Source organism: Manacus vitellinus, unplaced genomic scaffold, assembly GCF_001715985.3.
Source record: "Manacus vitellinus isolate BGI_N305 unplaced genomic scaffold, ASM171598v3 scaffold_2_pilon, whole genome shotgun sequence".
In the NCBI taxonomy this organism is placed as follows: Eukaryota; Metazoa; Chordata; class Aves; order Passeriformes; family Pipridae; genus Manacus; species Manacus vitellinus.
The window spans coordinates 47,680,309-47,707,692 of record NW_021940208.1 but is presented as its reverse complement, the minus strand read 5'-3'; the positions used below and the strand labels follow the sequence as shown (position 1 = coordinate 47,707,692).

Sequence of the window (27,384 nt, the reverse complement as noted above, 5' to 3'; positions counted from 1 at the left end):
TTAATACTAGTATAGCTCTGAAACTCAAAAGCTTTTAGGGAAGCAAGGAATGAACGGACCTCAAGAAAGCGATGAGACAGCCTGTAACACAAGAAAAGTAAATAGTGTACAACTGAAGAGAAAGAGAAGAAAAGCTTTGCCTTATATGACCAGTTTTGAGGGAACTAAAAAGCAGCATCATACTCTGTCTCTTCTACCTCCATATCTCTGGTACAGAGCACAGGAGCAACTGAAGACAAACTGAGGTTTGTATTCAGCAGTATCTCAGTGTGCTGGCTCAAAACAGACAAGGTCAACAGACATCAAGAATCACTTGAAAAACAAGTCATTCATCTGAGTGCAATATTTCCTAATACAATCTTGCCTAAGCTGCAGCCTGCAGACTAAGGGTATAGTACAAAATAAATACAAAAACCTCTGCCAAGCTGCAACCCTTTTCTGAAATAAAACAGGAATCACTGTTTTTGTAGTAAAAGCTCTGACATATTTCCTCAAATTTTTTCCCCTCAGAATACTCCCTTGGCTTCCTGCAATGTTTAACTTCTGACTTCCTGAAGCTGATGTCTCATCTTTGCACATGACAGTCGTCAATCAATCTTTTCTTCCATCAGCCTGTATGCTCCCTTTTTGAACGTCTGTGACTGCAGCATTTTGCAGCACAAAGCTCCACAGAATAACTATCCATGGTGTCTGGAGGAGCCATTTTCATTCACTTGTGACACCTGTTAGTTTCATTTGAAGTCCCCTGCTCCTTGCACCAGAAATGAGTGAACACAGCAACTCCTTATCTACCCTGTCCACATTACTCGTGATTTTACAGACCTGCATCAAATCCCCTTCCATTGAGTCATCTTGTCTCTTCTCCTGTGAACAGTCAGATAAAAGCTGTTCAGCACTTCATTCCAATTAGAAAGGAAGGAAAGAAGGCAAATGTAAATAAAGTATGGGAATCCAACTGTGTTCGAGCTGGGTGGTAGAAGAGAACAGGGTGTCTCTACATGCAGGGAGATCAACAGCATATGGATCTACTTTTCCTACCATATTCAGTAGCATATAGGTTCTCTAAATTAGGATCTTGCCCCATGACTGCCAAATTTGGATAACCTTGCTCTGACACATTAAATAAGGAAGAACAGGACCTCAGTGGGCTGGAAAAATGGATTCACAGGAACGTCATGAAGTTCAGCAAGTCAAATACAAAACCCTGCATCTGAGCTAGAATAATCCCAGTGCAGGTTGGGCATGACATGGTTAAAAAGGTCTGCAACAAGTTAAAAAGGAGTCAATAGTGTGACCTTACAGCCAAACATATATGAGACCGTGTTCAAAAGAACATCCAGAGAAGCAATCTTTCCCCTCCATTCAGTACTTGTGAGATCATACCTGGAATTCTGTACTGGGTTTGGGCTTCCCAGTACAAGAAAGATACTGATACACTGGAACAAGTCCAGCAGACAGTTACCAAAAACGTTGAAGGGGCTTGCAGCATATGATACAGGAGGAGGGGTTGAGGGAGGGGAGATGGTTCAGCCTGGAGAGGGAAGACTGAGAGGAGATGTTATCGTTGTCTTCAACTGCCTAACGCGGAGGGGTACAGAATAGACGGTAACGCCCTAGGTTGTTGCAGCAAGGAACAACTAAACCTTAGAAAGCATTTTTTCATCACGAGGCAAGTCAGACATTGGGAAAGGTTGCACAGAAAGCCTGGGAAATGTCTATCCTTAGAGATACTCAAAACTTGACTGGACACAGCCCTGATTAAATTGTCTCTGCCAGGGTTGGGCAGCACAATCTCTAGTGGCTCCTTTCAACCTGCATTCTTCTACAACTAGGCAAGTTGGTCCAAGTTTTAAGTTAGACAAGAAAGCAACATGAAACTCGATGGCCTTGCAGGAACAAGCAAATTATATAACTTTAAAATCTTCTAGTCTTGTCCTCTACTTAAGCCTTTATCAAAATGTTGTCATTAGCATTCACCTAAAATAAAGCAAGCTCAAGACATAGCAAATATTTCTTTCCACAGAGCTGTATTCATTTTTCCTCACTGCAAAAATATGAGTTTCTCCTCTTCCTCTTTTCTTTTCCTCAGTTGGGACAGATGTTGTGCAAAGGGCTAAACTAAAAAAAAACAAGTTTTGCACCTGTTCTGAAGGCAGAAACATTTGTGGTCATCCTATCGCCTCCAGAAAACTATACATTGTCTTATACCATGCAAAAGGAGAGCTATGTTCCTCCCTCTATTAAGCTAGACTTAGCAGTTTCATCCTTCCTGTGTCATGTAACTTTCGAGGGAAGTTGTGGTTAGTGAACAGAAGGCACTCCGAGGAAGCCTACTTTAAATATAGAGCTGCTGAAAACTGATTATTCTCAACTTACTAGCCCTAAAAAGCAGCCAGATAGTGTTTTATCACTACTACTGATATTAAGGGGCTAAGAACCTAATGAAACCTTAATACCACAACCCCAAAGCATGGAAAGTTGCAGCAATTCTGGGTAGAAGTAACAGATCATTGTTGCCAGTTGGACAGGAAGAGATGAAGCTCCCCTGCCAGCCGCATGTGTGAGGCATTTTTGACAGAAAGGGACTACTGAAGACTCCTGACAAGTTATCAGACTATAAAGACAACTCTGGGACAATTCTTGTATTTCTTTGGTCTTTTAAAAAATAAATACAGTGTATTCATAATGCCAGCTGATCAAAACAGCCCAAACACCCATCAGAACCTTACTCCTTCATTCACTTAGATGGGGGCAAACTAACAATTTTAAATGTGCCAGGGTAGCCACTAGGATAATCAAATAATTTGAAATTACTGATATAATAGATTACATTGTGTTAATTTCATTAAATGAGGATCTTTTCACTTGAACTCCTTTTAAGCTACAAGCTAGAGCAGAAGTTCTAAAACTAACATACTTGGATACCACCACTGGCAACAGAACTAGTGACTACAAACACCAGACGATTGCAAAATGAGCAGCACACAACCTGGGTACAGTCAGGCCATCTCTGCCCCTCCTTGCCTTTCTCCTGCACCATTTCCACCATTCAGGTAGCACCCACATCCATGCCCTCGGCCATACCCGGGACTACAGGGAAGTCACCCACAGTTAGGCAAATGCACAGAGGCCGAGCGCATGGCTGAGAGCAACCAGCTGAGGACCACTGCAGATAGAAAATCTAGGGTCAGGAAATGCCTCCTCGGGTCTGGACTGGTTACTGCCTCCATAAAAGGTCTGTTTACATTTCCTCCACCGCATGTGGAAGCTGAACTTGGAAAAATTAATTCCTTTGGCTACCTGCCTTCCTAATAGCGTGGTTGCCTGTGCCTGGAGGCGCTCACTGTATAGCTCAACATCTCTATTCAAGCAGACAAGTGCCACTGCTATCATAATCCCTTTGCACCAAGTGCTTCTTGTGCTGCAGCTTGCAAATTCCTACTGAAATTAAGTGATTAATGATCAGATTTGTAATTTTAAAATGTCCATAAAAGGATTTTTAGAACAGAGATCACTAAAGAGTGAGTACGTAACTCTTTTAACATATTTTAACTACAAATGTAAATTACTGGTTAATTTACATCCTCTGTCAAAATAGCTACAATTAGGAAGGCATAAAGATGGAGATTGAATTCTGAAATTCTCAGAAATCTGATTATAATGCTCTTTCACAATGTGCCACTTTCTAGTCCCAAACAAAAACAGGAAACAAGTTTGCCTCACTGGCCACAGACCCACTAACAGAAAAAGTTTTTGCTACTCTCTTTTTGAAGTGTTATTCAACTTTGTTGGCATCCCAAAATATGGTCTAAGCAAATAAGAACCATGATTTACATTCCATCTCATCTGATGATATAACACAACTGCTCACAGCAGGACTCCTCCATACACAGGACAATGACAGCAATGGCCACATGGGAGGGGACGTACCCCCAAGACAAACCAAGAATTGCAGAGCACCTCAGAACTATAAAGGAAATTTTACATTAGTTAAGTGACCTTTGCTTAGAACAGTAATATTTCTTTGGTCCATAAAAAATCAGCAGCACTTTGAATCACAATGTTTGCAATTGTAGAAGTAACTTCATCACTGACGATTTACCCAGTGAAGCAGCCAGTGGTGGATGATCATTCTGTGAAGAATTAGTGACCCATATAAGCACGAGTTGAGGCACAGACCTCTGCATCATGGGCACTATGTGACCACTACTTAATCAAGGTGCCCCTAATCAACAATATAATTAATCAATATATGCACAGTCAATACATAATTACCCCACATGTAGTCAATGTGCACTTAAGTACATGTATATAATGTAATATTCATATGAATTATTATATGCAACTGCAGCTTCATTAATGAAATAAGAATAAAAGTATATGTTGCTCAAGGGGGTCTTAAAAGCTAAGTCCTGACTCCCAGCTGGATTCTGTCAGTGACTGATCAATCTGTACTGTGAGCAAGACCCTGCAGGAATACTAGTGATGTCAGAGCTAGTGAATCTCACCATGGATGGGATCTGTGCCATGTGCTGTCCCTGATCAGATGTCCAGCCAATCCTGTAACATCTTGGGGTTCCCAGCATTGCAAGAGATGTAACATTTCATAACTTGCTATCGGCTTTTCTGGGCTATTAATGAACAGTTTTCTGCCTTTCAAGTGTTTTGTCTTTCCCATTGGGATTCAGATCTCTCCTTGGTGTAAAATACTGTTATTTTATATATCACTTTTCTAACTGCAAATGTGAGTAGGATAAAGGGTGAGTCGAAATTCCTCCAAAAAATATTCTTTCAAATTAAAAAGATCAAAGTGACTAAGTTACACTTAAGCAAATGAATTTTTATTATGAGTAGAATGAAAAAACTAATTATAAGGCTTTTTGGAGAATAAAAAAAGAATTAAAATGCAAGCAAATTACTAGTCATGGAGAACCTAACAGTGAGCTATCCTAAAATCTGTGAGAGAGAATCAAGCAGTGCTCTCAGAAAAACTGTAATCAAGCAGTGGTAGTAAGAAAACAAGGAATTAAAATAAGAATTTGAAAAAAATCCCACCATTTAGGGTGTCTAGGATGGTAATAAACACACGAAAATGAAACAACCATTAACACTACAGGAACTCGGAGAAAAAATGGCTAAAGTTTTTAGTCATTTCTGTGCTTCATACATAAAAGCTTAAATACTGGTGTCAAAAAAACCCCAAAATACTTCAGAAGCTAAATAAATTTGTACTTCATTTGTTCAAAACAAACTGGTGAAACAAAAATATCCCTTAATTCGAAAACTTAGATTTTACTATTTGAGAACTCTTATCTGTGCTTCCCAAAAAACACTTGCTGGTCTTGGTAACAACACCAAGCAAATGAAATACTGCAGGCAATGTCACATTTTGCTCTCTCCATTTAGTTTCAGTTTCAACTTTTTAATATTTTGTAACAGGCAAAGATTACCAACAAAGTGGTTAAAATTCTGCGTAAACTAATGTTTTCCACTCTTAATATCTACATCACTCATACAGAAACTGGCTGTATGGAGAAACTGTTTCTGACTAAAATTTTAAATTATTTGGGTTTTCTGAAATATATTAATGCAAAAAAAAAAAAAGTCTGCTTTTATCTTTTAAAGTTTTGTTGAAATATAAAAGATAGTAATCAATTTATCTTTCCTCTTTTTTCAATTTTATTTTTAAAAGTTCACAGTGTTGGTACATTGTGCAACTCTTGGTGGCATCACTTCACCCCCCTCGCCAACTCAACCCAAACTTCATTACCATTTCTCTTTCCTCACACAAAACAAGAAAAATGGGAATTGTCTCATCACAGCATGTTTCTCTCTCATCTGCTACCCTGATTTTGAGAGACAAATACTAAATCACTCAGAGAGATGCAATGTCTCATAATAATATGCCTATTGTGGAGTTTCTTCATAACAGCTACTGCTTCTAATAGCCCTTGTTTAAAATTATCCAGTGCAGAAATCCAATTACAGCTCATTTATCTTTAAAAAGGGTTAAGGCAGCTGGCATTATTTAGCCAAGTTGGCAGAGACACATGTAATGTTTACCTCCATAAGCTGCTTACAGAATACTGACTGCAGAGAATAATCCTGCTGCAGGGCAGAACAGTTTTCTCACCATAAATAAAAACACATTTCCAATTGGAATAATTACACTTAGTTCACAGATCTCAAACCGTGGTCGGTACTTTCCACTTAACAAAAGCAAGTAAACCTAAGTGTGAAAGTGTTGACAGCTTGCAATTAACAAATGCCACTCAGTACTCTGAACTTGAAAGGTGCAGCTTGTCTCAGGGAAGCCCTTTCAAAGATACCTACCATCTTGCTTCCAGACACACTCTACCACTGGGAACACTTTGTGACTTTTTCTCAAATTACCTCCCACTACTTTCATCCTCTAAATACTGTTACCCAACACGTATGCCCACTTGAGAGGTGGAATAGCAGATAGACTTCACATCCTAACTGAAAAGCAGAGCTAAGTATCCTAATTATTGTGAAAATGGAGCACTGCCACATTTCAGGAACACCCTCAAAATCCTCAGCAAATCCTGACATCATTTAAGAAACACCCGATTGTCCATTTGTTATTGCAGTCCAATATCTTGAATGGTACAACTTTGTACAGGGCACAGCTTTTGGCTTATAATGACTCTTCTTACAATTACTGAAAGGTCTTGGTGTGATACACTGTGGAGAACCCCAGTTCAGAGGTTATGGTCTTCTAAACCATGTGTCCCCCTCCTCTGGCAGGGGTCACTGACTTTACAGCAACACATGCCTTAACCTCAGGTACCCGGAGCTGGGCTGAAGTAATCAGCTTCAGTGAAACTTTTGCTGCAGAGCAACAGAAAGAGAATGTCTTGTTCTGCCTTCCAGCTACATGTTTCCATCACTTTCCTTGCTCTGGCACTGGTATTCATTCACCCAGAAGTGAGCAAATTTAGAAACTTAAACCAATAGGAAATGATTCCTGAAGAAAATATAATGTATACAATGTCTTATTTTTAAACATTATTTTAATCTCCTGATAGTCACTGCCTGTAAGAAGCCACATGACTTGTGTTACAAATGGTAGATAGGAAGGAGGACAGGTTGGAGCCAAGAGCTTGCTCCATAAGCAGCAGTCTATGCTTCAACCAGCTCAGCCTTACTATAAAACTGCACCTTCAGCAGGTGAAACAAAGCCACATTGCTTGTCATGGTGCCTCCTGTGCAAGAGGAGGAGGAGAAGAGAGGAGTGGAGAACACGGCTGGGAAGACATGTTTATGGTTCGAACTAGCACAGCTCCTTCCATCAGTTGAATGCAAGTCAGAGCTCTGCTCAGTTCAGAGTACAGGTGCCTCACGCTCTCTTACACTAATCAAGTGTCACTTTGCATTTGTTAGGAGTATTTTTTGTCTACAATTATTCTGTCTCTTCTGCCCCACATATTAAGATCTTCGTATTTCCCTCAAGAGTTTAAATACATCAGGTCTCATCTTCTGATCCTGTCTCCTTACTCTTTCACCTCTTTTCACAATCACTACTATATTAAGCAGAAATTACTTTAATTGAATAACTGGTACACATATTTGACCACATTTTTGGGAGGGATGGGATAAATGATTCAGAGTCTCGAAGTGCATAATGTAAGCACTGAAGGGCTTAAGAATACCAGTAAGGTGGATTCCTAACTGTCTGCTCCCCTTGTTGGTTGAACATAGTGTGGAAGGAGTGAAACACACCATTTTCCATTTGCTCATCTCACACTTCCAACACAAAGAAGGGGTTCAGAAGTAGATGTGAATATGGAGATATGCATATGGATAACACATCTCAATCTCCATTCATGGGCAAGAAGTCCTTCTTTTCCTTTGTATGAATATTTGCAAGAACATTCACTGGGATTATTGCAAACACTTCCCTCTCTCAACCACAGCCCAAAAAAAGCTACTTGAAGAAGGAACGTAGTGCTCAGGGTAAGAGAGATTGGACTGCAAAACAGCTACTGTTTCAGGCCTGTAGCCAAAGCACAACTTTCATTAAGGTGTAAATACACCTCCAATTTTTATTTCTGGAATGGAAACATTTATTTCCACAGTGGAAACAATTCCACTGTGGGGCGGTGCCTGGTGTTTACCTCTAGCTTCCTTGCCATCTCACAGTTCACTACGACAGTCTGTGCAGAGACAGTTATTGCCCTGAAGAAGCCAGAAACATTCCTGAACGACCTTTATAAATATATTTTTAAAAGTGTTTGACATCCAGGAGGCACAGAAATGCCCCAGTTTTAGAAATAGAAGGGTTTAGATGAAACACCACCAGATGAACTCTGAGGAGAATCTTAAAAACAAAAGAGGAAAAGCACAGGATGTTCTACTGTTTCAGCCACACAGGCTTCAATCATCTTTCATGTTTGTGGCAGAGCACAGAGCTATCAAAACACTGTCTTCATCAAAAGGTGAAAAGAGCTGGTGACCACAGGCTTGAAGAGGTGTAGTGTGAGGAAAGACTGCAAAAAATGAACATCCCATTATGGAAAAGGATCATTAAGCAAAGGCAAAACAAACAAACAAAACTACCTCTCATTAAGCCCTTGCTAAAACTCATGTTGACAAGTGACAGAAAAACTCTCCACAGAAAAGCACAGAGATACAGAGATTATTATTGAGCGTTCCTCTATGAAACTGATTTTATCTTCCTAAGTGTACAAGGTACACAAGTAAAAACATAAGAAACTGGACAAAAAGTTTAAAACTGAGAAAGGTATTTTGTCTCATACCATAGAGAAAATCAGCTTGTTTAAGAACTGCAAGAGATTATTATGTGCTTCTTGTTGATTGACTGTTTCCAGCTGGGGTTTAGTGGATGTGCTTTTCCAAGTCCAAAAGCTATTCCCAGACCAGAAAGGAATTCCAAAAATCAAAAAAGCAGATGTGGGCTGACTGCCTTGTTAGCTGAGACAGTCCTGAACAAAAGCTGCCTCTCAAATGGAATGCTGTCATCACAACTAACTCATCTACATCCTGACTAATCTCTCTGTATTGTCAGAAAACTGGAAGAGGTGTCCTTATGTCTGACTGGCTCAGGAACAGAGGAAAACATTTTTAAAAATAGCTCTGAGAAACCATCTCAGAGTTCCTGCTCGTAACACACCCAACTTAAGCACTCAAAATACATAAAGTACATTCCACCAAATGATTGACATCCCTAACCAAAGCAAGTGTGTCACCCTTCACATCTGTGTAACACACCACAGTACTGTCAGCTTTGAGTAAGCTGAACCTTGATGGACAAAAGGACGACTGAGCCCACCTAGTCTGAAGCTGCTGCATATCTGATACACTCACTCAAACTATGCCTATGCGCAAGGCGAGCAGTGGGCAAAGCATCATGTATGGACATGCTTCCAAGGGACTCACTGAAGTCCAGAGGGACATGGGGATATACATCCCAGTCTGAGTAAAGCCTGGACAGGTATAGCCTGGAAGGAATGTTTCTGTGAGGGACAGCTGAGCCTTTTACAAACTTCATGAATCTAAAGAGAACTCTCTAGCAGTTCTTAAAGATCTTGGTGCTTACTCTGGTCAGCTGCCATTTGTGAGGCATTCTACTGAATCAAGAAGAGTGGGCAACTTCATTTAAGATAAGCACTTACTTCAATAGGCCTTTCAGACACATATAACCTCAAAAGTGGACCTTTATACTGGGAGTGGTCCAGCTTGCAATGGAGACTGGCTTTTAACTGTATCTAATACATTTTCATTCTACAGACTCTGGCCTTAGAGAAAAAACATTTCATAAGTAATGATCCAAGGCCCTGGTATGTCACACACCTGAATTCAAAAGAGTTATTATTTCATCAATTTGCTTTTCAACATGATTACTTTCATAGCCATTCTTACTTCATCTGAGAAATACTTTCAAAGCATGCAGGTCCTACCTGAACTTATGGCTCCAATGACTTTACCTCTTTCCTGTTTCTGGAGTAAAGAAAGTGGAGAGAGGCACACAGGGTAGCATCAGCCTCCCAGAATCATTTGCATGAACAAGTCTGACTACATGACAACTGCCTGTGGTGGGGAAGGAGAGGTGGGCAACACAGATGAATGAGAACTTTAGCCTTTCCTACCAGCTTCTGACATGGGATCCTCCACTGAGCTATGAGTTTCCACATTTCAGCACATAAACCCTGCTTCTATCCACCCTCCTGATCATACATGTGGTCCACATCACCCAATCCATACCTAAGCAACCCAAGAGCACACCTTGTGTGACAGGCTGAAGAGGATCTTCACTCCCTGCTGCCCGCTGATATAAGCACTAAATGATCTTAACAGTATCTGTATTTAGTGTAATGCTTGGGTAGAGCGGAGCCAGAGGATGGCAATTAATGTTGACCTATGTGGCAAAGCAAGTAAGCTATTTTGCCTCGTTTATCATGATCTAAGTTGGAGCTAACAACCAGAATGTGACTCATGTATCCGCTATTCAAGATTTTGAGTGCAATTCTGTAGAACAGTCGAGTAACTGGTTGCTCCTTAGTGCTCTTCTACAGTAAATATTATTAGCAAATATTGTATTATTACTTGTCTGAGTCATTTTTAAACTACTTTTGAATTCTTGGTAAAAAAGTTAAATCTCTTCTAACTTACAATATTATGTTGCTGAGAACACAGCTGCGATGGGTAGGACACGTCTCCAGGATGAAGGACCACCACCTCCCTAAGATCTTGCTTTATGGTGAACTTGCCACCGGCTGCCGCATGAGAGGAGCCCCGAAGAAAAGATACAAGGACTCCCTGAAACAACATCTCAGCCTTGGCCATATTGATCAACATAACTGGTCTACTCTGGCCTCCAATTGGGAGGCCTGGAGACACACCATCTATAACGCTGCTGCTTCCCATGAGAACACACGCAGGATCACTCTCGAGGAGAAAAGATAATGCAGAAAGAATCGTGTCTTGCAGAAGATACCACCTAAGGAGTCTTTCTGCTGTGCCTTTTGCAATCGAACATGTCTGTCTCGTATTGGCCTTATTAGCGACCAGCGTGCCTGTAGCAAATGTGGATAGAGCCTTTCCCAAATCTTCATTCGCAAAGCCTAGCCATGATGATGACAATATTATAATGAATATATGGTAAGAGACATCATAACATCTTCAAAGGCTAAAGATTAATAAAGAGAGGTTTTAATATTCATCTTATTCATATAGTTTGGCTTACTTTACAATGCTTTAAAATTAAAATGCTTCCCACAATTTTGGTTATTTTTGGTCAAGACACCATTCACACCTCCTTTTGACTCATGGCTGTAGCTCAACTTTTCCAATGAGTAAGTATTCTAAGGCCCAAATTGCTGGCAGGAAATTGTTTAGCTTGTTCATGATAAAACAGAAAGAAAATAGAAAAGCTGTAGTAGAGAAGTGATTTCTTTGCAAAAAAATACTTCCCCATTAAGACCATCAAATAACTCTTTACACAGCTACAGACCAAGGTATCTGAAGCAAAGTGATGACTAAACAAAAGGAGAGCATTCAGTAAGCACAAAATAAAAGCAAAGAGGAAATTTTAAAAATCTTCTTATTTATACAGAAAGTCTTCAAAGTCATTTAACTCTTAAAAAGAGAGATTCCAATTTCTTACTTCTTTAGTGAAGCAACTGTGTTAGTTTTTTTACTAATGTATGCAGTCTTCCGTCTCCTTTGTTTTTTAAAGTCTCAGTCATACAACTGTGCCTCCTCAGAAAACCACTGAACTTACTAAATCAGCTTCTGTCCATTACTTTGGTAAATCAAGAAGGGTTTCTTTGAAGCATCAGTCACAGCGAGACCTCCTTTGTGAAGTTACTTCATTACTCTCCTCCTCTATCCTAAAAAAGCAATCATATACTCTGCATTTTGCAAAATTATGTGACAGGCACAGTATCTCCTCATACTATTAACATCTCCAACTGCTATGAAGAATTATTCATTCATTTTCCTTCCTTCTTCCTCCACCACAATCCACTAATTAGCTGCCCTACAAATATGGGGAGAGGGAAGAGATACATAGAACATCACTGGAATGGAAGCAGTTCGTTCTGTGATGGAGAAGGATATTTTATCCCTTATATATCCCTTATGTGAAAGGATATCAGATCCTTAAAACAAAAATGTTGTAGCAATCCATGCTTGTAGCAGTACAGATAGGAGACTACTGATGTTTCTAGGATGCAATGACTCCTTTAAGCTTGTTTCCCTTCAGATCAAGTAACAGGGGGCACTGCAGTAAGTCAATTTGCAAACAATAGCTGAAATTACCATTTGTACAGAATTGTTTGGCACAGACATCCACAATTAGATGCAGGATTTCCTTTTAAATTCCAAAGGGACTTCCACATCCCCGTCTTTCTTTACTACAGTTGAACATGAGGAACAAACAAGGTGTTCCTAACTCCGGAAAGAGGAAGAGAAGAGGGTGAAAAAAACACAAGCTGCCAGTAAAGACAGAGAGAAAATTTGATCATGCCCACGTGGACTGAAAATAACCTTCAAGAGTCAACTATTAAGCTAAAAAGGAGGTCTCTATTTCCACACAGGAAAGAAGGCATTGTTTATTCTTATGAAATAATTTAATCATAAAACTTTTAGAACACTCCTGAAAAATGAAATGCTGTGCAAAAAGATTTGTTGCTATTGCACCTTATTTTGATAAAGACAGACAAATAAAACAACAAAATCAGGACATGGGTGGCTTAAAAAACACAGGATTGCTTAATTTTTAAGATTACCTTTTATCCTTGTGCTATATAATAAAGCCAAAAGAATGGTAAATGTTGTCTCCAGTCCTTGTCCTTTCCCCACTAGGTGACTTCTCATTCTTCATTTTTTCAGGGTAAATTCATGCTATACACAGTATGGAAGTCTTTGCTTACAACTCATTCTCAGAACTGTATCTTACTATTCAAATAGAAATGCAACAGGCAGATCCCTATGAAATGTAACTATTTGAGCAACAACAGAATTTGCAGTTCTATGACTACAAAAACAACCACGGCTTCCATGCCATGCGGTACCTCCCTTCCATGGGGGAGACAAAGTGGTTTTCATTCTTTATAATCAATTTTCATGAAAACCTGGCTAAGTAGTGCAGGTGTATAAAGGAAGGAACCCATTATACCTGTTTCCTGCTGTTGGAAAGATCTGTTGCTATGCTAGCTAAAATCCATAGATGGCAGCATTGATCCAGTAATTAATCCTCACCACTGCAGAAGTCAAAACATATTTCACAAAACTTGTTTCTCATTGGAGGCTAAGCCCCATTTTCCAATGTCAAAGATCTTAGCACCAGGCAGTATAAGCACTGGGCCATGAACTCTCTGTCTGGTAGTGAAGAGAAGCCAGATCCAGAATCACTACTAATAGATACCAGACCAATCACTCACCCAATAACTGTGACAGTTTAGGCCCCATAATCTTGGAAATAAACTATATCATCTAGACAGTAGTGAGCACTGTGAGCCACAGGCTGCTGGTATAGTTCTTATGGTTATGCCCATATGTTGCCAATTTTGAAAGAAAAAAGAATACAGAGACGTCCAGTATCCTGTCACCTTTACTGCCCTTTCTTCCCCTATTGTACCTTGTTCAAAACAAGCCTTGCATTCCCTCTCACTTCTGCTGTTCGGGTTAGTGCTATGAATTTGATGGCCCAGATCATCACACAGCACAGGGCTCAGCTACAAGCAAATGAAGGCAATGTCCCAGATGTTCTAGGCCAAAAATAAAAATGCATTGACAGGTAGTATGATTTGGAGGCAAAGGATGAAAGCGGCAGAGAATATGGGATACACAACTCCCACTTCAGTTCTCTGATCCATCCTATCTTAAAGCCATCTTTACCAACACACAATGTCTACATAAAGAAAACTGCTTAAATTATTGAACTTCAAACCTATGCCTTGACTTATTCACTTGGCTTCCTGTCATGATAAAGCTCAGGATTTTCAGCTCCTTCCAAGTGCATGTGTATCATATATATATATTGTTTATATAATATATATAATCTATTTTATTATATTTTTTATATTTAATTATTTTTTTATATTTTATTTATATATATATATATATAAATAATTTTTGTAGTTGAACAGTTGGTTGGAAAATACAGAGTCCTCTGACTGGACTCAGCTTAGTACCTGAAAAGACAGTGATTTCTCTGAAACCACTCGCTTGCAGCCAGCTCTGCTGTCCACCTCAGCCAGCTCACAGCACCAGCTGGCCTTGTCCCGTTGTTCCAGTGCACTGAGCATACTCACACTCAGCTTCTCTTTCATTTTCTGCCACGGACAGTGCTGAGCCCAACCAAGCAGCCCAATCCAACAGAGATCCTAACTAACCAGCTTCACTGCTACGTGGCAGGAATTGAGCTGCTTTGTCCCAGTCTGGATTATGCCAGCCCCTTTACCATCTTGAATGCTCCCTCTCATGTCGGCTCAACTGCACCACAGCACACTAGGCTTCAGAACCCCAACACATGCTGCTTGTTAATCTGTGCCAGAGACAGGTGGTGCAGGCAGAACAACATTAGAAGACTCTCACTTCAGCAAAGCAAGCCACCTGCCAGGGCTGGGCACCATGCACAGGAATGCAACGCACAGCAAGGCACCCTTGAATTTAAAGAACAGCACTTACTCTAATTTAAATACTTGCACAACTCACTCTCACTTCAGGTACTTTTGATTAAACACTTCACTGGTATGCTAAAGCCTATGTAGCAATTTTTCATTGTTTCATTTCTGATTAGGTATACTCGGGCTAGTAACTGAGAAAACTTGTCCAAACTCCTGAACTCTGCAGGAGTCAAAACAACTTTCCCTACTTCAGTAAAGGAATCTGAGTATATGCAAACAGACATTTAAGCTCCAAATAAAGACATTTATCTTGAAACAATAACTTTATTCCTGGAAGGCATATCAAGTTTTAGAACAATACTCCTATGCACCTGAGACTTTTAAGAAGCAGCTTAATAGTAAAAACATCACATACCACACACTTAGTTAAAAAAGAGTATTGAAAAAGCTCTCCTAGACACTTCCAAACTGGAACAACTAACTCATTGCATAGTTCCTGACAATGCACATTTTTAAAAAAAGAAAAAAGTTGAGTATTCAGGCAGATTTTAAAAATCTACGAAATATTTGTCATGAGAAATCTGCACTTTTTGAATGAAAAAAAAATCTGCTTCCCAATGCAACAGAACCCAGGTGGAAAGCTGGGTTTCCACAACAGTTTAAGAAATATGCCAAAGGCAATGTGGGTTCATCAGCAAGCATGGAGCTGTGTTGGTATTTGTCATGAGCTAGTATTAGACTACAGACATTCTGGGATTGATGCTGTGTAATGAATCACTGTCTCTTGTCCACTACTCCACTGTCAGACATCTTAGAGATGCAACTTTCATTTTAATTAATTTTTTGAGTATTGCTTCTTTCAAATGCTGACATTTATGGACAGATGAAAAACAGGCCAGATGCACTGTATATTTTTAGGGTATTTAGTGACACAATGTGTGTCCCAGCTGTACAAGAGAAGGAGGGAGGGAAAAAAAATGCAAACCAACCCAGGAGAAACATGGAATGTCAACTTCATCATTGTTTTTTTTCAAAGGAAAAAAAACAGGAGCTCCTTCCTCAAACCATACCAAATGCTAGCAAAACAGAGAAGGGAAAGCAAAATGTGACAGTAAATAGGACATGTCAGGTACAGCTAAGTAGGCTGCAGTTCTCTTAAGCTGCTCCATTTCCCACTCCTTCAGCTCTGCTGCAGACAGCATTTATATTCACTCACAGGTTGAGGAGTGGGAGAGGAGGGACAGCTATGCCATGACGCAGCCTCTGAGTAACGTGCACATGGCAAGACTGCAAACAACTGCAGCAAGTTTATGCATTCAGTGCCATGACAACTTTTAAAGGGTAGTTTATTCTTAAACCTTCATTATGGTACAACACAATATGGGAATAAAAAATGAAGCAATTTTCATCAAGGTTGAGAACAGTAACCCAAAACTGCATGTGAACTCACCCACAACAGCAAGCCGCTAAGTTAACAAACCGACATGGGAGAGTTGCTTTCCTGCACCACTGGTGCACTGGACCGTGTACAAGCTTCAGTTCTTTCTTTTCAATAGATTCAAAAGGTGGAAAGTTTGAAAGGAGAATATGTCCTCAAGCCTTCTCCTTACCAAACTGAAGCAGAGGGTGATCCTTCTGTCCCTCTGCATGTAGAACTTCTCTATCAGCAGGACAAAGCTTACAGTACACGGTAAGCAGACAGGCAAAACATACTTTTCTGTACCATGATTAAACCACCAAAGACCCAGCAGCACATTAATCCTGCAAAAGCAATAGTATGAAGACGATCCCTTCAGTGCTGAACTTTTGCAAGTGATCAAGCTCATTTCTTCTAAGGCTTACTGCCACTTAGTGAAGGCACTGTAACAGACCACATGTGCACTCTGCCTTATCCACAGACATGAAGTATATTGGCTTAGCTTTTAACTACTTAAAATCGGATTTAACACAACATAATGCAACTAAAATTACCTTGTTTACTCCCCGAACTTCAGAACAGCAAAAAAGACCCTGGAGGGAACTAAGCATTTACTTTAATAAGAGCTGGAGCGGAGGAAGTACTTGCCCATCTGAGGGAAACCAATGCAAGGCACTAATTTCTAGCTGATAAAACAGCACAGAAGAAAACAAAAATAGAGCCAGGTGTTTCCTACAACAGAAACCAAAGCGACAGGGGAATGCAGCACAGCAGAGCAGCCCACTGCCTCTTGCAAACCACAGGATGACTTGGGTGTTCACCTCCAAATGCTTCTCACCCTGCAGCTGCAGCCAGCCTGAGCCCCTAGACAAGGAAAAGCAGACACTTGCTGGTACTGCAAACACCTCTTTTCAGCAGACTGCAGCCAGACAAAGCTGCCCCTCCATGCTCGGGGGGAAGGCCTGTCAGCATACCAGCAGCAGAGCGGTTTGGCTGCCTCCTTTCCACAAGGAAGGTTGTGGAAAGCCTGAGTGAAAGCAGAACACAGATTGACATGCCCATGCTGTGACAAACCAGATGGATGGCTAACCTGCCACCAACTCAGCTGGGCTGCTGTTGCCCACCTGTGTAAACTGTGGGACTTGATTCCTGCTGCCCTCACAAGGCATGACCTCCCCTGCAGGGTCAAGATATCAGCCTCCCTTCAGAGACACAGTTATAAAAGGTCACACTTCCAACCTGCCCCCAAGAAGACAGCAAGCCAAGAGGCAGTTCACAACATACAGCTTTTCTGATCCCAGCCTCAACATCTGCCTGGTTTCCATTCAAACCCAGAATCACCTTCGTAATCCCTATTTAGCTAACGGGGGCACTGGCTGTCCACTTGCTTGTTTTGGTACATTCACTGTGCAGTTCAGGCTGGAAGGGACCTCCAGACTCCTGTATTTTTCCCAAAATAAAGTATTCTTTCCTAGGAGAGTTCAAAAGTCCAGTTATTCTCTTCCAGAAGCCACACATGCTTTTCTTTAAACCTTTTAAAAATACATATGGCACAGAATTTCACTGAGCTTTCACTGAACAGTTGAAAACAGTGTTTCATCCTGCTGAAGCATGCTCTGGAGTTGTTTTGCTAATGATAAAGCCACTGAGGAGTTTTAAACTCTGGTTAGTCCTTTTAACATACTCCTTAATCCTAAAATATTAAGCACTTTTAAATAGATTTATTTTTCTATAGGATGGTCTCAGTAGGATTTGCAGCTCATTGCATTTAAGAGGCCTTTGGAACAATCACAAAACATTAAGTTTGGAAGGGTGACAAAAAATTAAGTTCGGTATTAGTTCACTTAAACTGGAAAAAACCAAATATTTAAAGGTTTTAAATATTTAATTTAATATTATATTAGATTAATTTAATTATTAGATTAATTTAAATATTAATCTACACACTGAAAATTATCCAGGTCCCTCCCTGTGATTATCTTAACCATCACACTGACCTATGCAAATACCTACACGCTACCACAAACCCATTCAACTGAGAGAAATTATACATCTCCAGTAAAGGGGATTTTTCACAGAAGTTATCTTTGGCACTAAGTGAGGATCACCTACCTACATTACTTTTACAGTAAGTGGAGAAAGACATTCCCACAAACAAACCTGATTCTGGCTACATCTGAACTGCAGGACTTTGCTGCTTCTGGCACCAAGGGCACATCTTGGCAAATTCCTGATGGCATGTCAGGTGAAGACTGAAACATTGCTGTTCCCTTCCTCCCTTTGCTACACTGGGGGGTGGATGAGACAACGACAGGGTATGTGCATGCACAAGAGGTACCAAACTCCCTGTATTGTGCTTCTACATTCCAAAACACTGCTGGCAGAACCCTGAGGCTAGCAAGCACTCTACAGAGAGTTCAGAATGATCTCCTTCTCTGAGTGGCTCTTTCAAAGGCTGGATCATTTTTCAAGCTGACCAAGAAAAGATGTACGAAATTAGTCTTCTTTACCTATTAGCTTTTCTGAACACTCCCATCCCACTAAGGATGTCTGTTACAGTGACACAGATGAGAGATTTTAATCCATTTTAATACAGGCTTAAACCTCTCTTCATACAGCATTTTTCTGCAAAGCTCTTGAATAGGCATGTTACTATTTTAGACAGCAAATAAAATACAGAAACATTGCTGTTGTATTAGTAAAATATTCTAAGTATTGGCACAAACAAAGTTGTGTATTCAAGTGAATCAAACTTCTCATTTCAAATTAAGTGAGTTTCTGTTACTTTCAGATTGACTAGTATCCAATGCAATATAAATAATACGGGGATTTCCACAAAAAAACCCAAACAACTATGCTCTACTGAAAATACATTTACATTGCGCTTATTAGAAATTTCTGCATAATCAAGACGTGTATTCTTGCAGAGACTTTTTCAGAGAAATCTTTATCTAAAACATGCTTTCATTATTCCACAAACATTTAAAAGTGTGTTTGGAAAAAAATACGCAGTACAACAGCCCAGTTTGACCACACTGGAAATATGACAAAAGTTCAACTGTTGAAAGGGACTAGAAATATCAGCTCACATACACCACACTTACGTGAAATAGTAACTTTTAAGTATGACCAATACGAGAGCTCAGAACTAGAGAGATTATGTCATCGTTTCCTGCCTATGAAGATGAGCTATTTTAGCTAAGTGAAGCTGAGCAAAGAAGAGGAAGTTTAAACCTTCTACAGATTTGGGGCCATGAGAGAAGCATCTCTGAAGAAACTTTGTAGTGCACAAAGGGTGAGTAACAATACCATACTCTATGGTAACAAAGTAACTTGGATGTTTATGCATGTTGCTAAGATAGACTTCTTTGTTCAGAAGCTGAACATGGGTATTAATTCTAGAACTATTGAAAATATATTTAATTCTTTAAAGCACTTTCAAAATATCAGCAGCATTCTATAAATAACATTTAAAGCAAAATGATTGCATTTGTAAAAGCACAGTACCATAAATACTGTTGTTTAGGATTTTAACAAAAAACTTCAAAATATGCACTACATAAAAGCATTGGTAAGTACACTTATCACTAAAGGAAAAATGTTTGTTTTCACTAAACTAAAACCAGGAGAAGATCTTGTTGCTTGGTCTCTCTGTGCTTCACTGAAAGCCATGTCCTCCTCAGGGAAATGTGAGCATATAGAAGGGACAGATAGAGAAAAAAAGGGGGATTGGAAAGAGATACATGCACTGTTACCTAACTTGTAGTAAGAATCCGGAGGAAAAGATTTAGTTCTGGTTTTGTTCTGAAAGTCTTTATTTTTGTACACAGCATGGCCTTCACAATTCACATCAGACATTCAAGAAATCAACTATCATTAAAAAAATAAGATTGATACAGAGAAACATCAGAGCAATCATTCCCAATTAACACACATGGACTTCCAGAAACCAGTTATGCCAGAGGCTCTTCAGTAAGCACTTTAATCAATACCCATAAGTGTTCCCATTATGAAAAATGATGCCATCCACTCATAGGCACCCAAAGATCTACTTGGGCTGACTCAGGAGATATCAATCTGAACTCCGTGCAGACAAACACTGATGACAAAGCAGAATATCTCTGCTCATGTATAAATGCAGATGAGTAACTACATACTTTTAAAAAATCTCAGTATTTCTTACCTACATAAATGTTTTCTACAGTGCTAAAAATTAAGTTTAGGAGAAATGCCTAACTCTAACACTGACATGCATCTAAACGCACAAAGTTTGAAAACAGTGTCTTCAACAACTAAACAAAAGTAAACCCCATTTGTTACAGTAGATCATTCTTTGATATATCTCAAAACTGTCACAAACTTGAAATAACCAGCAAAAAAACCATGGAACCCCTGGTTTTCCTGATAAAAGCTCACACCAGGTTCAGCTTCCTCTCTTCCCATCAACATCAGCCTGCTGGTTATTTCAGAAACACAACCTGACCAGAAACAATTACAATCACTGCAAGTCCAAATGAGAGAAGAGCAAAACCAAAGCCAAAATCCATTCTATTTATTAATAGTTGAGTGAATTCTTCTATCTATCCTATACATCACTACTCAATTCACCTGCTAAATCAGTCAGGATCTTTAGCTAAGTAGCCATGCACTATGTCATACACAATCACTAGCAAGACAAAAAACCCAGAACAATAGAGAAAAAAGCAAACCACTTGCAATACTCAGGGGTGGGGGGGAGGTGTGTGTTAAGCAACATTTGGACAATTTTATGCAACAGTAATGAAAGTGGGACAGTGTGGTAGATAATATTTCAACTGTGCTACAAAATCTTTCTTTCAAGCATATCCCATCTAACTTTCAATAATGTCTGCTATCATTCTTTAATTCTTTTATTTTTCTTATTTTTTGAGTTCTTCACGCAATGAGGAATTTTAGAGGCATTCACATAGATGCCCTCCAAACCTCTTTTTTTGTACTACATGCACAGCTTTTCCCATAAAAAACATAAATTCTGTTGTATGTTCTAGTGACCTCATCAAACAGAAAACACACCTTTTTTGCTTTGTACAGTTAAAAAAAATCTTTGAAGTTTAGGGTTAAATATTTGTACACATGATTCTTTTATTTATCTGTAAACCGGAGAATTGTAAGAAAATCAGAAGACCAAACTTCATATTTCAAGGCAGAAACTAACCTAAATAAAGTTTTAAGAGATCATATTTAAGTTAGTTACTGCATGGATACTCTTCTCAAAAGCAGTTGACATTTGCTAGTGTCAAACCAGGATGCTAGATTAATAAACACTGGTTCAATCCCCTACACATTTCTGTAACATGAAAAAAGTATTTGGTAACATCACAGAGAAAGCATAAACCAGATGAGCAGCAACAATAAAGCTTTTTTTAATGCATTCTTCACTTTTGGAGATAAAACACACAGGAACTATGCACTCTTCTGCTGCAGAAAACAGTCTTGGTTTCTAGCCAATACTGTAGAACTTCCTTGACTGTCACAAGTAGGAAGATCAGACAAACAACTAACTCTTTCCTCCTCCTCCTCTTCACAAAGCTGCCATAGGGCTGCTTTAAAGGCCAAGAAAGACAAACCCTTCAACACAAAGTCATGAAACTGTGACCACAGCAAGAGCCAGGAAAATGCAGGGGGTGCAGGTTAACCAAAGAACCCATGTAAACTCCAGGTAAGGTCTGCCATCCTCAGGTGGCTCCAGAGCAAACCAGGGGATAATCTCCTTCAGCTCTCATCACCAGAGCCCACACAATGACATTTCAGATGTCCAACTCCTATGACCCAACAAGCTGAGAGAAGCAACACAACTGTGGTCTGGGGCACCTGGCTATCAACCAGCAACCTCTGCCCCCAACACATACTGCTCACATATGGCCTAGTTCGAGACTGCAGTCTGCTTCCCATCATTTTACTTTTTCAAATGGGAAGTCTACTAATCTATTCATCTTATCCACATGTTAGGTGGGTGGTTCTGATGCCCTGTGATTAAATACTGTATTAGAAGCTATGTAGCTACTAAGAGAGCTTTTTAGTGTCTTTTCTGAAAAACAGCAAGCACCTGTTCTTTTGGGAGCTAAGTAGTCCCTACACAGATAAACAGCAAAGTCGATACTTCATTTTGCATATCCAAATGTCACTTCATGCCATGATCACTTATTTCTCTTCATAACTAGTTTTAGTCAAAAATGTTTCAACAGAGACAACTTCAAGAAATATTTGCTTTAGAAAACAACTGCTTCAATCTGATTATCAGCTACGGAAGCACACTCAAAGTGTCCATCTTGACTTTTTGATTCCTTAAATAATAAATCCCTTTAATAATTAAAACATTTGATTAAAACGTGCTTATAAATATTATTTCACACAAGTCTGACAGAACATGTATTTCCCTCAAAGCACAATAATGTATTTGCAGTCAGAAAAAGCAACAAAGGTAACATGTTTTCACAGCTAAAAAATACAGTCTCATCACTAACCACAATTCAAAACAATCTTCCTATTTGTTTTTAAAGATAGATTTTATTTGACTGAGAATAACTTCCCACATTTTATCTACTTTTAGGATATTTATGGAGTGCAACAACTATTCCCAAGTTTAATTAAACTATGATGCCTGAAAATCATCACCCTGAAGAATATAGGATTGCATCACTGGTCTTCTACAGTTTTGTATTCATAGTGGGATTGTTGGTGAATGCCACTGCACTATGGGTTTTCAGCTGCACTACCAAGAAGAGAACAACTATAACTGTATACATGATGAATGTGGCATTACTTGACATACTTTTCATATTTTCCTTGCCTTTTCGGATAATCTACCATGGGAAAGAAACGTGGCCTTTTGGAGATACATTCTGTCGGATTATTGGTGCTTTCACTGTATTTTATCCAGCCATTGCTCTGTGGTTGCTCACTTTTATAAGCGTAGACAGATTTATGGCTATTGTCCAGCCCAAACATGTCAAAGAACTAAAAAATACAAAAAAAGCTGTGCTGGCTTGCATTGGAATCTGGGTAATGACCCTCGCAACAACGTCCCCATTGCTGTTTTTGCGATCTGATCCAGACAAAGCCTCGAATTTCACCACCTGCATGAAAATGCTTGATATCATCCACTTAAAGGAAGTAAATACATTGAACTTTTCTCGCTTGATTTTTTTCTTTTTGATCCCCTTGTTTATCATGATGGGGTGTTACCTAATCATTATCTACAATTTTATCCATGGCAAGACTTCTAAACTGAAGCCTAAGGCCAAGGAGAGATCCATAAGAATTATAGTTACTCTGATTGCTCAGGTACTCATCTGTTTTGTGCCCTTCCACATTTGCTTCACCTTCCTGATGTTGCAAGATGAAAATACAACTTACAATCCTTGGGCAGCCTTTACTACCTTTCTCATGAATCTCAGTACATGCTTGGATGTTATCCTGTACTATATTGTTTCTAAACAATTCCAGGCAAGAGTCATCAGCGTAATCCTTTATCGCAATTACCTTCGAAGTGTGCGCAGGAAAAGTTTGCGAGCTGGAAGTGTAAGATCACTCAGTAATATGAACAGTGAAATGATATAAAAAGAGAAAAAATGTCAGGGGACTTTTACAATGTAAACAAGCGATTCTTTTTCTGAATTCTTGCATTTTGACTACACATAAGAATGTCCTAGGCCAGAAGTAACAGATATATTTGTTGCACTGTAAAAATAAGAGCGGCAGAATAATAATTGCACCTCTCTGTATTTGCTCAATATCTTTTGTTTCATCTGAAATGAACTAAAACCTAGTCAGTGTTAAAACTTTCCAATGCTTTTGTCATCTCAAAAGGCTGTGAACATTGTCAGACATGAAAAAGTGACAACTAGTATAATAAAGTAGACAACACTGAAGAATTATGATGCAACGTATATATTAATTTTTATTTGCAAAATGAAATGCTCCTGAAACTACTGTATATCTCACACTTCTAAAATTAACTTTAGTCTCTCAAGATCAATATCACCATTAAAGAGAAGGTATATTCATTTAATTAAAAACTTTTTTGATGCAGATTTCCTTGTAACTGACTACATTCTACAATCATAGAAATACCACCAAAGGGTATAATAATTGAACTGTTCATTACCTCCTTATGCACATTTCATGTGCACATTTATTACACCCCACTTTTGCACAAAGTATCTTTTTACACATATGAACACAGGAATTTGTCCAGCCACACCAGCAGTCTATGTCCTAGCAACAAACTCAAGGTAACATACACGATGAGTAACTGCAATAACTACTCAAGCTTTCAACTCCTTTAGACTACTCACACACTAGAAAAAGTGTATCTTTAAAATGTCAAACACATGCTTTTTCTTCCTCATCAAATCAGTCTTTAGCTATTTTCAACAGACACTCTGGAAAAGTAGAAATAAAAAAGGTCTAATGTGGTGTTTAATATTAAAAATCTCACTCCAAGAGCTTTTATTATTACCTCAGAGTGTAAAACATATGGAAACTCAAGTCTGTATGAGGCTGATCTCACTTGCCAGAAACTTAACCACAAAGCATTGCAAGTTCTGTGGTTCCACTGTAACATGCACATCTTTTATTAAGTGCAGAAATCTCAAATATAGGTTATAAGAAACTGAACCACTAAACACCTTAAAGCTGTAAGAACTTCAGCTGCAAGCACTAAATACAGTAACATGTTCTAGCACTCAATTTTTTAAACACATACAAAATACCAGTATGAAATGTATATGCATTTAAAAGTGAACACAGAAGACATGACTTACAGTTCTGTTGCCTTTCCGATTTAAGAAAAAAATCAGCACCAACCCAATTTCAGTTTTCAGATTTACGAATTGAAATAAACCAAACGATTCAGACTGAACAAATACAGCAACAATCTGTACACTGCAAGTTGTGTTTCAATCATGCTGCCTGGGGAAATGGGACTAACAAAATGGAAACTAATCATTATATGGATAAATTATAAATTAACCGCAGATCATAACTAAGAAATAAATGCTTGAAATTATAACAGTTGTGCCAAGAACCTTTACACTTCAGTTCAAAAGAAGATTAAATTTGATTTGAAGTGTTACATGAAGAAAGTTTTTTTAATTAAAATCATCAGAAAACAATCCCTTGAAAATATATCTAAAATAAACAATCCATTAGAAGCTACTTACAAACCAGAAGGCAAGCTGTTGATGGTGATGCCAAATATATACTGAGTGATTTCTACAAGGAGAAGATCAAATAAAGCTGAGAGCATCCAAGTACCCAGCAAAAAAGACTGGAAAGAAAAAGGTTAATTTGAATCAATTCAACAGATTAAAAATAAGGTTTTAATGTATCTCTAAATAAAAGTAAAAATAAGAAAATCACTATATCAGTTCAACTAAGACAAATACAATCTTTAACACAACATAATTCCAAATCCACTTGTGTAGACATTGAAGAATGAAGAGTTAGATTTGTTTCCAAAATTAAATTCTATGGGTTTGGTAACTTTCAGCTCATAAACCTGCAAAGAGTAACTAGAATAATCCACTGACTGCAAGATACTTTCAGTATAAATTTAAATTTATGAAAACCAAATAATTCTTAAAACCCTTTAACATATATTTCTATACAAAATGTTAGTAATAAAGCTGCAGTATTCATACAAGACTACAAGATTCTAAACAGCGCAGAAAACAGTTTCTGTCAAAAAAAAAAGAAATTCAAAACTGGAACTTACTGAAAATTTTCTGCTGCCATATCTTCTTTCAAATATTCTAAAGTTGTAAATGAGCAGACTGCTACAGAATGTGTCTTTCAAATCAAGACATACTGTTCTTCCACATACAAGTCTCCAAATCTGGAAGATTAATGATCATAATTTTAAGCCTCTCTTCCTTCAAGGAAATTCTTCACAGAATTTGTGCTCTTAGTGAATGCAATACTGGAGTCAGGTAACAGAAATGTGGTACATTTAAGAAGGGAAATAGAGAGAGTAGAATGTTCTGGAAGAGTTCAAGAAGTCTCTTCAAAAATAAAATATTTTCAAGGCAGATGTCTACCTGTTACAACAAATCTACAATTAACCCAAAGTAACCCAAAGACACTTTTATGTTTACATTTACAAATAAAAATGGAAATCACAACCTTAGTGAATTTAGAATTACAAAACAATTATTTTTGAAACAACCTCCAGATACAAACTAGTCCATCTGTAACTGTTCTAAGAAGTTCTAATCAGATCAGCTTCCTCTAGACCATGTCCAGTTGAGTCTTGAACACCTCCAAGGATGCAGTTTCTAGAACCTCTCTGAAACCTGTGCCAGTTTTTGGCCACCCTCATGGTTTAAAAAACTAAATCAAATCCTTACAATCTAGGCAGAATTTCCCATGTTCTGTCTTGTGTCAACTACCTCTTGCACTTTGCAGACAAGCAGAGCCTGGCTCCAGTTTCTCTATAGCTCCTGATCAGCTACTTGTGGATAGCAATAAAGTGTCTCCTCTCCTTCTTGAGGCTGGGCAGACTGAGTTCTTGCAGCCTTTCCTTCTATGTCAAACACTCCACCTCCTCTGACTGCCTTGGTGGATCCACTCCAGTGTGTTCATATCTTCAAGGGAGGTGATTATTCTGCTCTGCTCCGTTCTGCACTGGTGCAGTCTCACCTTGAATATCATGTGCAGTTTGGGGCACCACAATATAAGAAAGATATTAAGCTCTTAGAGAGTATCCAAAGGAGGGTAACGAAGATGGTGAAGGGCCTTGAAGGGAAGCTGTGTGAGGAATGGCTGAGGTCACCTGGTCTGTTCAGCCTGGAGAAGAGGAGATTGATGGGAGGCCCCATTGCAGTCTACAACTTCCTCATGAGGGGAAGAGGAGGGGCAGGCACTGATCTCTTCTCTGTGGTGACCAGTGACAGAACCCAAGGAAATGGCCTGAAGTTGTGTCGAGGGAGGTTTAGGTTGGATATTAGAAGTTCAAGAAGTGTTTGGACAATACTCTCAGGCACATGGTGTGACTCTTTGGGATGGTCCTGTGCAGGGCTAAGGGTTGGACTTGATGATTCTTGTAGGTCCCTTCCAACTTGGCATATTCTGTGATTCTGTGATTCTTGTACAGATGAATCCAGAACTGGGCACTTGTGAGACACATCTGGAACACTGTCAGCTACAGGAGTACGGTCTACCTACTTGCCACACCCTCACTAATAGTCCAGGAAATGGTTGGCCTTCTTGGCTGCAAGAGCGCACTTGGCTCCTCTTGTTCACCAAGATCCACAGGTCCTTCTCTGCAGAGCTAATTCCCAAGCACTTGCCCTTCCTAGCCTGCACTGTTGC

The 27,384-nt window shown here is 39.0% G+C and overlaps 2 protein-coding genes across 2 annotated transcripts in view; one reads left to right on the top strand and one right to left on the bottom strand.

The window, feature by feature from the left end:
• UBAC2 (UBA domain containing 2) overlaps nt 1–27,384 on the bottom strand; it is a 95,468-nt gene that overhangs the window by 52,305 nt on the left and 15,779 nt on the right. Inside the window, exons 3-4 of the mRNA XM_018071297.2 lie at nt 25,790–25,909; nt 25,236–25,342 (exon numbers count right to left, since the gene is read on the bottom strand). Coding sequence (XP_017926786.1) covers nt 25,236–25,342; nt 25,790–25,909 — 227 coding nt within the window. The remainder of the gene's footprint in view (nt 1–25,235; nt 25,343–25,789; nt 25,910–27,384) is intronic.
• GPR18 (G protein-coupled receptor 18) lies at nt 19,255–23,929 on the top strand. The gene is made up of 2 exons (XM_008931423.2): nt 19,255–19,327; nt 22,622–23,929. Exon 2 carries the CDS (start codon nt 22,666–22,668, stop codon nt 23,629–23,631), a length of 966 nt encoding a protein of 321 aa, XP_008929671.1. The 5' UTR covers nt 19,255–19,327; nt 22,622–22,665; the 3' UTR covers nt 23,632–23,929.